Genomic DNA, 13,382 nt, shown 5'->3' with positions numbered 1-13,382 from the left:
ATATCTCTGAGAGTGACTTTCAAAATAGATATCAAGAAAGATTTTGACTCTGTTAGATGGGAAGTCATTCGGTACTTTCTGGTTGTTTCTACTTTTCCCTATCATTTTTATTGATTGAAATTATGCAATGCGTTTCATCATGTTTTGTTGTTAGCGTCAATGGAGCTACAGAGACTATTCAAGGGGAAAACATGGTAAGGCAAGGGGACCCTCTCTTTTCTTACCTTTTCGTAACTATCACGGGGATCTTAAAAGCATCTTTACGATGTGCCGAAAGAATCGTCCATACATCTTTCACCCATTCTGTGTGGTAGAGGAGGTAACCCATTTATACTTTGCTGACGATTTGTTCATTCTAGCGTACGCAGACATTAATTCCATTAAAACTATTAGGGTTGCACTAACGTTCTTTTCTGAGGTTATAGGTTTAACTATTAATGAAAGCAAAAGTGTGGCATTTTATGGAGGCGTGAAGGACGAAACAAAGCAGAACATCTTCAACATCATGGGCATCAAGGAAGACAGTTTAGGAATTCCGTTAACCGCGAAGCAAATCGGATCTCACACTACAAGCCGCTGATTGAAAAGGTAAAAAAACACGATATCTGGCTGGGAAGCGAAAAAACTTTATTATGCAGGGAGGATCGAACTTAAAAAAACTGTGGTTCATGGGCATAGTTGGTTATTGAGCGCAAAGATGGTCATTCCGAAGAAGGTAATGAAAAGCTCGACACGCTGATGAGGAACTTATCTGGGGCAGTAGTGGAAGAGGAGGAAAGAAAGTCCAAATAGACCGCTCTCCTGCAAACCGAGGACGAGGGAGGCATCGGCTTGAAGAACTGTATCGAGTGGAATAAAGCTCTCACCTTCAAGCATTTGTGGGCTTTAGAGAATAATTAGGAGTCACTATGGATCAAATGAGTGCATACGAGGTTTATGAATCCGAAACCAACATCTGGACCTGTAAAAGTCATGAAGGATAGCTGGTCTCTGAAAAAAATTCTTAACTAAGAAGTGATAATGCAGATCTTTATGACATCCGGTTAGGGGACGGGAAAAGGCACTCTATTCTGGCACGATCCCTAGTTCGAAAAACTAGCCTATTATCCACAAGGAGGAGTTTCAAAATACCCGTATCAGAAGGGATTGCATAGAAGCAAAAATCAAAGATAGTAAAGACGGGAATTGGGACTCACTCCTGAGAAATCAATTTTTCGTAATTACATTTCAATTGAATATTGTAAAATAAATAAAGATAACACACTTTACACAAGTTGTCTCGTCTAATATGAGAGGGAAGAATCATCACACATCTTGTCTCGTCTAATATGAGATGAATAACCAAATAAATTTAACTATATATATATGAGAGTAAATTGATACTTGAGTCTGATCGTGAGTTACTCATCAATAAACTTAAAACCGGTTAAAAATAAAATTAAAATGTTATATGTATGTTTCGAACTTAGAACCTAACAAAAATAAAGTACATCTTTTTAACTAATTAAACGAATAAGACTTTATATTTTAAATTCAACACCAACTTTGATGAATGTGCGACATTCTAACAATATAAGTTCAACTTTTAACTAACTAGTATATATAATAATGCTTAATTTGAATTACTTGGTTTGTCCGGTCCAAGAGACGTGGTTAATTTAGATATAGATGTGAGAGTAATGGATAATTGGGTCGGATAATGGGTTGACCCGCCATAAATTTGAAACGTTAAAAATAAAATTAAAAATGCTATATATGGTTTAAACTTGTAACCTAACAAAAACAAGTACATATTTTAATCAAGTGTGATTTTGGTGTGGTTTTCTGAGGGATGCTAGGTTAGTTACAAATGAGAGTTATTAAAAAATATAATTAAATATTTGATTGACCAAAGTGTGAAGTCAACGTGTTAATGTAAATGGAGATTAGTGGTTTATTTTTCTAAGGAGAAGAGATGTGTGAATGTGGTATTGTGATGTGGTTTGTTAAGGGATAAGGATGAGTAGAAAGTATATGTGAGTCACAAGATTATATGTCGATTGAGATTGATGATTAGTTTGCTGAAGGATAAGAGACGTGTAAAACTGTAATTGAGATTGGGGTATGATTTTCTGAGATAACATGCGTTTAAAAATATGGTTGAGATTGATGGTTGATTTATCGAGTAATAAAAGTCGTGTAAAATATGATAAAGGAGACATGTGTTTTGATTTTAATGTATTTGACTTATTTACAAAAAAGAATTATTATGTTATTTGTTAAAAAAAATATTTATTTATAAAAAGGTTTATTAATAAAAAAATATATTTCATTATACAAGAATTTATTTTATAAAAGAGTTCTGCATTTAGTTTATTTTTTTTATTTATTTATTAAAAAAAAATATTTCGTTATACAAGTTTATTAATAAAATAGTTTTATTTGGTTAGAAAATATATAATCATAAAAAGAATTAATTTCAATTTTCTTTTAAAGAAATTTATTTTATTTAAAAGATTTATTTATTTATTTATAAAAGATTTCATATATTAAAAAACAATTTATTTTGACCATTCAAAAGTCCAAAAATTTTATAAAATTGAATATAAACTGGGCTTAGTTATTGTTAATTATTTAATTTATTTTTGGTTTTAAAACTGTGAAAGGCCCAGCCACTAAAAACCTTTAAAACATAATTTTATTTATTCGGGACCTGAGAAATGTGCAATTTTCTTTACACTTTTAAATAGAAATTACATATTAACATAATTTATAGATTCAAATCAATTTAAAATATAAGAAATGATTCAACTTATCTGCAATTAACTACTCCCAACAATAAAACACTAATTATTAAGTTGGTATATTTCTAAATCATTCTCATAAATTTAATTAATATATTTCAAATTTCGATAAATTGGTTTGGCTGTTTGAAAAGACGTATACTATATCAAATTTGGTATGTCAAAACCTTATATTTTCAGTCAAATTATTTTGTATCTGATATTTGTATGTTTAGGTAACGTTGTTATATAGTACTAGCATGTATTCCGTGCATTTGCACGAGTAATAATATAAAAAACCGTGAAAAAAAAATATTACGGTAAAATTTTATGGGCAGGTCAACCACCAATCTGACCAAGTATCCATTTACTCTCACATATATCCAAATTAACCACAGCTTTCGACCCGACAATCCGGATACTTTAAAAATTAAGCATCATTATATATATATATATATATATAGAATAGTTAGTTAAAAAGTTGAACTTATATTGTTAAAATGTCACGCGTTATCAAATTTTGGGTTGAATTTAACATATAAAGTATTATTAGCTTAGTTGGTTAAAATGTTCTACTTGTTTTGTTAGGTTGCAAGTTTGAACCATAATTATAGCATTTTTAATTTTATTTTAACCGTTTTAAGTTTATGAGCGGGTCAACCCACAATCCGACTCAAGTATCAATTTACTCTCACATATATTCAAATTAAACCACAGCTCTCGACCCGACAATCCGGACACTTTAAAAATTAAGTATCATTATATATATATATATATATATTAGTTATATATGTATTAATTGTAGGAGTTATAAATTATAAAAGGGTATTAAGAGGTATAAGTTATATATGTTTATTTGTATTTAGTTAAAAATATAAGAGGGTTATAAATTGTATAGATTTTATAATTTTGTTGTTGGTTAGTAATATAAAAATGTTGTATAAAATGTAAAAGACATTTTGTCCTTCATATTTATATAAATTTAATTTAATTGTTCAATTAATATTTACTTAGTTTTATTTATATTATTTTTTTATTCATATATTTTTTTTATTATTACTTGCAATTTGTAAACATATTTTGTGTTAGGTTATAAAAGTGATGTTTAAAATTTGTGAACACATTTTGTGTTATTTTAAAATGATGTTAACAAAGGTAGTTCCTTTCACCATATTAAATCATTAAATAGTAAGATATATTTTTTTTTTTACCTCATTTAAGAATATATTTAATTTTTTATTTAAAAAAAACAATGTAATTTAACAAGTTTTTAGAGAGTAAATAAAAGAAAATAAAAACCTAACATTATTATCCAAAAAGAGGTACATGATAAATAAACTTTAATAATCTACATATGGATATAAATCAAGCATCAACCCAACCCAACCCTTTTTGAAGTTTCAATCCAAGAGCGTGATAAGTTTCCCTGTTGGCTTCGACAAGAGATTAGTGTGTTTTGAAACGAAGATAGTGAGAATCGTGTTTCCTTCTAGATTTGAGAATCGTGTTTCCTTCTAGAAATGTTTTTTTTTATATGGCTTTGTAACTGGTATGACTAGATACAAGTTTGTACCTAGAATAGATATATAAATTATATAACATTTTAACACTTTTTACATAAAATATTTCAAACAAACATTTACTCAAATTTACTGTTAGTATTGTTATCCTATATCTATATGTTAATCATACCTAACAAACACAGCCTTAACGTCTTCATTTATCTATTGAATATTCGTCCAAAAATAATATAATTTTATATTGTTTCATTTATAATTTCCTGCAATAAACTCATATAAAAGTAATTTAAATATATAGGTTAATTTGAAACCGATGCTAAACTAGTTTATATGATAAGAAAACGTATAGAGCCAAGAACTTAAAAGACTTAATAAAAAAAAGATAAATAAGAGTTTTAAAATATAGACTGGGCTAGGCCTTTCCACAGTTTTAAAAGTCACAAATAAATAAAATAATTAACAATAAGAAGATATGCGGGATTCAATAACTAAGCCCAGTTTATATTCATTTTTATTAAATTTTGGACTTTTGAATGGGTCAAAATAAATTGTTTTTTAATATATGAATTTTTTATAAATAAATTAATTAATTTCTTATATAAATAAAATAAATTTCTTTAAGGAAAAATAAAATAAATTCTTTTATAATAAAAATACTTATTTATAATGAAATAAAATTATTTTATAAATAAACTTTTATATATAAAAGTAAAATAGATTCTTGTATAAAGAAATAAAAATTCTTAATAAAAAATAAATATTTTATAAACTAAATGATGAACTCTTTTATAAATAAATAAAATAAAATAAATTCTTTTATAATGAAATAATTTTTTATTAATAAACTTTTTTATAAATAAATATTGTTTAAGCAAATAAACATAATAGTTCTTTTATAAAATAAAGTAAAATACATTAAAATCAAAACATAAATAATTTTTTATACTTAATTGGAAGTCCAAATCTTTTTATAATAGCTTGGTCTAACCTTTTTCGATTTAAAATCTTCGTTGATTGATTGAATACTTGTGTATTAATTACTGTTAATATTTGAGCTTATATAAATAGAAAACTTAAAAAATACATCAAATTTTGTAATAGTAACACAATCATAACTCTCCCAAAATATCAAAGAAATATTATTTTAAAATGCAATATGAAATAATCAAAAGAAAAAGATAAACTTATGAAGTATTTAAAGTTGATTTTAAAATTATTGAAATGGAGTAATTGTATTGCGTTTGTTTGTAGTTGAATTGCTTGAAGACTATTTGAAAATGTAAATCTTGATATTTAATGTAGATATAGATATGTGTGACATACCCTGTCTAGATGTTATGACTTACAAAAAAAAAAAAAGTATTTATATTTTTTTTTTTACGATTCACTAAAATGGACAAACTTTTATTTTCAAAATAAGAAGGTTGTAGATATTGATTCATATCTATCAAAATAACTGTTTACTTTAATCATTTAATATTTTTATTTATAATTTATGTCTGAAAAGAACTTCAAGTACTGTTTTTTTCCTAATTATTTTATTTTTAATTAAATAAATGAAATTAAATATATTCAATTAAAAGAAGATTAAACACACAAATAAATAATTTTAAAAATATCATTTTTAGACTCTACTATTTGACAATTAATTTGTTATTTGTTAATGTAACTATTGCATTGATATGAAATTTTTATTTGTAGTTGACTTTAGTGTATGATTTCATATTATTTAATATATGAAAAAGAACTTTCAGTATACATAATGAATTTGGTTAAATAATTCTATTTTATTTCCTCTTGTTGAGCCTTGTTTAATGTATATTTTATTTTAAATTGAAATATAATTAATATTTGAATTAAAAATCAATGTTTCAATAATAATTGTTAAATTTACAACTAATAATGTTTATTTTAATGTGTAACATATTCTTGGATCTGCCCCCAAAATTACTTTTGGATACCAAACAATACTGTCACATCTAGAAATATTTTGGGAATTTGGTTACAATGGTGTAGGCCCAACAGAAAAAAATTTGAAATATTGTATGAGATATAATAATTGTAGTATGTAATTGTATTTAGATTGAGATAATCTTTTATTTGAAAGGGAAGATTGAGAGAATCTCATGAGATTTTATTTTATATTTAATCTATAAATATGTTTTTTTTAATTGATGTATTGTCAATTAAAAATGTTTACCACTCTTATCATTATATTTATGAAAATTTCTTCTAATGTTTCTTGATAGTTTTGTTGACGTTACTAAATTCATATGATGATTGATATTAAGGATTACAATAGGGTTGCTCGAGGCAGGAAATAAATTTATTGTCTCGGTCCCGTTTTATTTTGAAAATTTTATTTTACTATCATTTATGTCTCGTTCAATTTTGAAAAATCTCAATGACACCGTTTTTACTATATTTAAAAAAAATAATTAATAAAATTATTTAAACGAATTTTTTAATATAATATATATATATATATAAGATAATATATTGAAAATTTATATTATTATAAAGAAATAAATTTAAATCTTTTATATATATATATATGACATTGTTGGCCATGACATTACGGAGGGGATTTTAGAATTTTTTAGGAATCGTAAAATGCTCAAGCAATGGAATCTAACTGTTTTAAACCTCATTCCCAAAAGTTTCGTGCCTGAAAAAATACAAGACTTCCGACCCATTTCATGTTGTAACGTTGTTTATAAAATCATTTCGAAAATACTTGCAAAACGATTTCAAAAAGTGATTTCTAGCATTGTTAGTCTAGGTCAATCTGCATTCATACCCAGTAGGTCTATATCGCATAACATTCTCTTAATGCAGAATATTCTTAAGGGTTATGGGAAAAAGAGGATATCGCCTCGGGTCGCGTTTAAAATTGACATTCGCAAGGCTTTTGATTCCGTCAAGTGGGAAACTATCAATGATTTTATGTCGTCTCGGGCTTCCTTAGAATCTTCATTGAATGATTATGCAGTGCGTTTCTACCTCCCGTTTCGTTGTCTGTGTCAAAGGAGTGCATGGTGGCTACTTCAAAGGCGAAGTGGTGTGAGGCAGGGTGACCCTCTCTCTTCTTTTATCTTTGTGTTGATCATGGAGGTCTTTGAGAGTGTCTTAACGACATTCCGAAAGAACCGCCATTACACTTTCCACCCTTTCTGCGAGGAGGAGAAGATTACTCACCTTTGTTTTGCTGACGACCTATTTGTTATTGCAACACGCCGATGTTGATACCGTTAAAACTATAAAAGATGCTCTTAACTTCTTCTCTAATGTTACAGGTTTATTGATTAATGAGGAAAAAAGTGCAGCGTTCTATGGCGGTGTTAATGACGAGACAAAGACAAGGATACAAGACATCATGGGCATCTCCGAAGGGTCGTTTCCGGTCCGTTACTTGGGGATTCCGCTTACGGCAAGGCAGATTCATGTAGTACATTGCAGGCCTCTTATTGAGAAGGTCAAAAACGTGATTATGGGTTGGGCAGCCAAGAAGTTATCTTATGCGGGAAGGATTGAATTGGCGGGCAGCGTGGTAATGGGGCTTATCGGGTATTGGTCTCAACAAATTGTTCTTCCTAAGAAGGTGATGCGGGAGCTTGATAGATTATTACGGGACTTCATTTGGGGCACTCATGGTCGTGGGGGAAAAAAAGTCAAGTGGACTGATGTGTGTAAACCCAAGGACGAAGGAGGTGTGGGTTTAAAGAATTGTGTCGAATGGAATCGTGTCGTTACTTACAAGCATTATGGGCCTTACAATCTAAGTAGGATTCCTTATGGTTCAAATGGGTGCACTCCCGGTTTATGAAACGTGAAATGAGCATATGGACGTGCAAAATTACCGACGACATGGCTTGGTCATTAAAAAAGATATTGAAGCTCAAAAACAGCATTGGTTCGATATTTGACATCCGAATTGGTGATGGGCGTGGCACTCTGTTTTGGCACGACCCATGGTTCGAAAACAAACCATTGATTAGTAGAGACGAATTCCGAGGCCTAAGGATCCGGAGGGATTGTGCGGCTGCCACGGTCCATAACATTCATAACGGACTTTGGGTTTCGGTTATTACTAGTCTTGGAAGGCAAAAGAGCTATTGATCATTTGAACGGTCTCAATATTTGTAATATGGCTAATGTGCACTTGTGGAAAGCGGAAGAAAATGGGAAAATTAAGTCAAGTGCGATTTGGAATGTTATTAGGGAAAGAGGTCAAATTGTAAGTTGGGCTTCACTTGTGTGGTCCTTGAAAATCATTCCGAGACACCGATTTATTCTTTGGTTGGCTTTTCGTGGTAGACTTAGTACCCGTGATCGTATTCTTGCTTATATGGATATTCCGGACGCCAATTGTGTTCTTTGTAGTGGGTTTGCGGAGTCCATTGATCACCTTTTGGGTGGCTATTTTTTTGCTAGGTCTATTTGGAATCTTTTACTTTAGCCATGGGAATTGTTAGCTTGCCGGGGTCCTGGGTAGGATATAAAAGTTGATGCCCAAGTCTTATCTAAAGGTAGTAAATTTCATGCTAACGTTTGTAAGTGTGGGTTTGCTGCCATCGTTTATCATTTGTGGGCTGAGAGAAATGCTAGAGTCTTTGGTAGAGTCCGTCGAAACGTTGATCATGTGTGGAGAGACATTGTATTTGATTATGGTGCGCTAATTAGAACGTGGAGACCGGTGCCTAAAGGCGAGCGGGAATGGGTCCTTTGTCACGAATGGAAAGTCAATTATGATGAAGTCACATCTTTTAAATGTTTAAGACTAGCTAGTTCTTTATGTTTTTGTTTGTAAGTCATGTATGTTGCTTTGTTAAAATTGTTTGGTTCTTGAACTTTATTCTAACTTTTTAGGTTTGTTAGAAAGTTAGAGGAACATATGTCCGTTTTTTTTCCCGTTTTGGGATTTTAATAAAATGACACTAAGTCGTTTTCCAAAAAAAAATATTAATGTAAGAAAATGAGTACCATAATTTATAGAAGATGGCATAAAGAGTAGAGAAGGAAAATATGAAGACTTTTGGTCCAAAAGAACCCAATTATATTAATATTGGTAATCTCTCTCATTGTTTGTCAAGTTTATTTGTATGATTTTTATCTAGAAAGTATCAATTATAAATTTGACTAAAAGCATAAGAAATTAACAAAATCAAGATTTCATATTAGTTAGTGATTCATTTATTTTTATTCCTTTAATCAAGTTTTAGTGGGAAGTCACTTTCCCCTTCTTCTTTTTTTTATCAAAATAATAACAAAGTTAAATTTAGTCGAAAAAAATAATTTCGAATCATTTTACTTTTAGTTATTTTTAGTAGTATAAATTGATATCCATTACTATAGTTTATTACATAGAAAAATGAAATTAATAATCAATAAATTATTATATATTATTTGCAGAAATAATTATATATTATTATCAAAATCACCATATTATTCTTCTTCTTAGACAGTAAATTCTTCCTTTTTGATTTTATAATTGTATCCTAATAACCAATAATGTTATTGATAATATAAACATTTCAAACCTAAAAATATTATATGCTCTTATTTTTTTTAAATAATCTTCACAATTTGATATATCCGTTCTCATGTCATGGTCATTGGTCAATGGTAATCATCATTAAATCATCTTCTACTTTATTGATTTGTACTATTATTCTTGTTCGCTTACACATCACAAATTTTATTGTTGAAGCATTTGGAGTTCCTTTTATGATTTGATACTAAGTAAGATATTGATAATTGCCTTAAATTTAAAATATTAGTTAATTATATTTTTTTATTAATGAAAATAAGATTTAGGCTGGATTCATAAATATTTCATCTTTGTGATAAATATTGTGTTTTTTTGTTATATATAAAAGCAAAATCATCGCTTAAAGTGTATCAATTTTGTTTTCTTATCTTCGTTCGTAAAGATATCCCACTAAAAATGCCCCTTCAATGAAAAACATTTTAAAGAGTACGAGTCAGAATGCATTTTCTAATTATTTTTTAAAGTAATGTTTAAAAATATGATAAAACTCCATTAGCATATGTTAATGCTATTTTTTACAATTAACTTGAAATAATATTAATTTTAGTTTTTTATTTAAAGAAAAAGTTTGACCAGGTTTCAAACTTTGATTAGGAATGTTTACAAGGTACAAAACTGCTATTATGATGATTTCACTATGTTTAAATATATAGTTGAACTCTTAAACTAATTAACCACTTTGTTTTCAAAACAAATAAACAATGATGAGATTTAATAATCTTCAATAGACATAAGAAAAAGAAGGACCAACAAGAATGTGAATTTCTAGTAGTTTTGGTCTTTGTTATTGTATTAGGTTGATTATGAGACTAGGTAATAATTTATTTTGACAAGTAATGTTTAAATATTTTAATATTATTTGAATTTATACAAAATATAAGATTGAATAATAAATAAAATTTAATTGATATGTGCAAAAGAGCATTGCAATTGAAAAAAAAGAGGCTATTCTACTAGTAATTATTTGATAGATTACTTCATTGAAAAATTAGATGATTTTCATATTCTATTAGAGTTTCACAAAAATCTGCATACTTATCCGTAATTAAGATGCATACGTATCCGTAATTAAGATTCAAAATGACAGGATGATTATATCTTGAATCTTAGATCTTGAATATGTTAGCATGGTTAAAAACCGGATAATCATTCTCATTTTTTTGTGTTACAAGGCACTTGTGTGAATGCGATGAAGGTATTGTAACTTTCCTTGAATATCCCGAAACTGAAGGAAAGCGCTCTGATGCTCATAGAAATACAGATTAGTGATGGAAGATGAACATTGTTTTGGCATGATCAATGTTTTGAAAATCAGTTAAATATCCTTAGAAAGGAGTTTGAGTTTACTCGAATTAGGAGAGATCGTCATATGGCTATGTTATGTGATATTAAAGGCCGAGAATGGAATACTCTTTTGAGGCGAATACCAGAAGGTAAAAGAATCCTTGATTTTATTCAAAATCTACAATTTCATGATCGAATGATTCTCGGGAAGGAAGATTGAAAGGGATAGAAAGTTTGTCTCGAAACATGCTAGAGATATTATTCAAATAAGAGGGGAAGAAATGACGTTGATTCATTTAGTTTGGTCCCCTAAGGTAATCCCAATGCATCAATTCATCATGTGGTTAGTCTTCGGTGAGGGATAGAATCAAGGGTTACATGGATATTCCAAACTCGAAGTGCCTTTTGTGTGTTGTCGAAGACGAAAGAATGGATCATCTTTTTGGAAAGTGTCTCTTTACATCCGTGATTTGGGAGCGATTTTTCAAATCCATGGAGTTTCTTAATTTTCCGGTGGAATGGAATGAGATCAAGAAATTGGCGCTCATTAAAGAAAATGGTACTCAATTTTTTTCAAGTGTTTATTTCTACAGTTGTGTGTCACATTTGAATGGAGCAAAATTCACGAGCTTTTACAAGAGTATGAAGTGATGTGAAGCAGGTTTCAAAAAATATCATCTTTGTTGGTAACACACTCACGTACAAATGGAGGCGAATTCCCATGAATGAGCAGAATTGATCGTTATATCAAATGTGGAGTATTGCATATTGGAAAGTTACACAAGCTTATTTATTCCAATTGCGGTAAACTCTATTTTGTTTGTTAGAATTGTTTTTGTTTGTTTGATTTCAATTTGGTGTTTTTTCTTCATGTGATTGGTGTTTACATTTAAATGATTAAATGTTTATTTTACCTTAATTTCAAAACTCCATGTTTTTTTTTTTCTTTATGGGTTTTTTTTTAATTAAACGACGATTTAGTCGTTTTCTAAAAAAAACAACTTTCATTACTCTTCAAACTTGCCGATCCAAATTTGTTGTTATGATTATATCGGCGAAGATCGGATGCTTGTCCCGTGAATTTGTGTGACTAGGCCTTCTCTTCTTCTCACTAGGACACGTCTACTCTTTAATAATTTTTTTTTATTAATGACAATAAGAGTAAGGCTGCATTCATAAATATTTCATTTTTTTTATAAATATTTCATTTTTATATATAAAAGTATGATAATTGCTTAAAAAGTATCAATTTTGCTTATGTTGCCCTTGTTTGTATATCCGGTTAAGAATGCAACTTCCAAGAAAAAACATTTTATTTAGTGTCATGTTGTAATTTCCAACCATTATAAAGTAAAGTTTAAAAATATGATCAAATTCTTTTCTGCGAATGCTATTTGCACAATAAATTTGAAATATTAATTTGTTTTTTAATTAAAGAAAAAGTTTTATAAGGGTTCACATATCGATTAGGAATATTTTACAAAATCCAAAACTGATATTATATCGATTTCATTATGTTTAAATTGTTGAGCTCTTAAACTAACTATTTTATTTTTTTATAAATAAAATAAGAACTAATTTGAGGTTTATATTTTTCAAATACATTAAAATTGATAAGTTCACGTTTTGTTTAACCTGGATAAAATAATTTAGGTTAAGGATAGCAATCTGACTTTACATTTTCTATTGGAGTGCTTGATTTTTATTTTTATTTTTATTTTTTGTTTAGCTGAGATTTTTTTTATTCATAAATAAAAATATTGCTCTGGTTTATTATATAAATTAAGTTACGTTTCCCAATGTAAGTACTTATACATATGTGGTGGCCCAACTTGGTGAGATGTTCTATCTAAAATTTAATTGAATAATAATAACTTTTGTAATTTTTATTTATTGGATTCTTTGATTGAATACATATTAATGAAAGAGTATTTTGACAATGAGATTCTAGAAGTAACGTTTTTTTTTTGTACTTATTTTATTATATATATATTTTGGAATTAAAGGAGAATTTTAATTTTTGTTTTTGTTCTTTTATTTAAGATGAAAATATTTAAATCATCTACCAAACTTGTTAAGCTCAAGTTATATTTAGCTTGGGTAAAATAAATTAGGTTAATATCAATAATTTGACTTTACATGTAATACATATATTTTTTAAAATATTAACTTGGTTATAGTCTCCACCCAATCCAAATAGACTATAAATTTTAAATAACTTTGAAGAATGATCATTGTTTCTCCAAACTAAAGCTATATAACTTA

At 28.4% G+C, this 13,382-nt stretch overlaps 1 protein-coding gene across 1 annotated transcript; it reads left to right on the top strand.

Moving 5' to 3' along the window:
* Positions 1 to 8,429: 8,429 nt before the first annotated feature.
* On the top strand, positions 8,430 to 8,741 carry LOC124938868. Its single transcript, XM_047479394.1, has one exon. The coding sequence runs from the start codon at positions 8,430 to 8,432 to the stop codon at positions 8,739 to 8,741; it is 312 nt and encodes a 103-aa protein (XP_047335350.1).
* Positions 8,742 to 13,382: the final 4,641 nt, after the last annotated feature.

The sequence above is a fragment of the Impatiens glandulifera genome, chromosome 5 (assembly GCF_907164915.1).
Source record: "Impatiens glandulifera chromosome 5, dImpGla2.1, whole genome shotgun sequence".
Classification (NCBI taxonomy): Eukaryota; Viridiplantae; Streptophyta; class Magnoliopsida; order Ericales; family Balsaminaceae; genus Impatiens; species Impatiens glandulifera.
The sequence above is the reverse complement of the archived record's forward strand: the minus strand, read 5'-3'. Positions and strand labels throughout refer to the sequence as shown.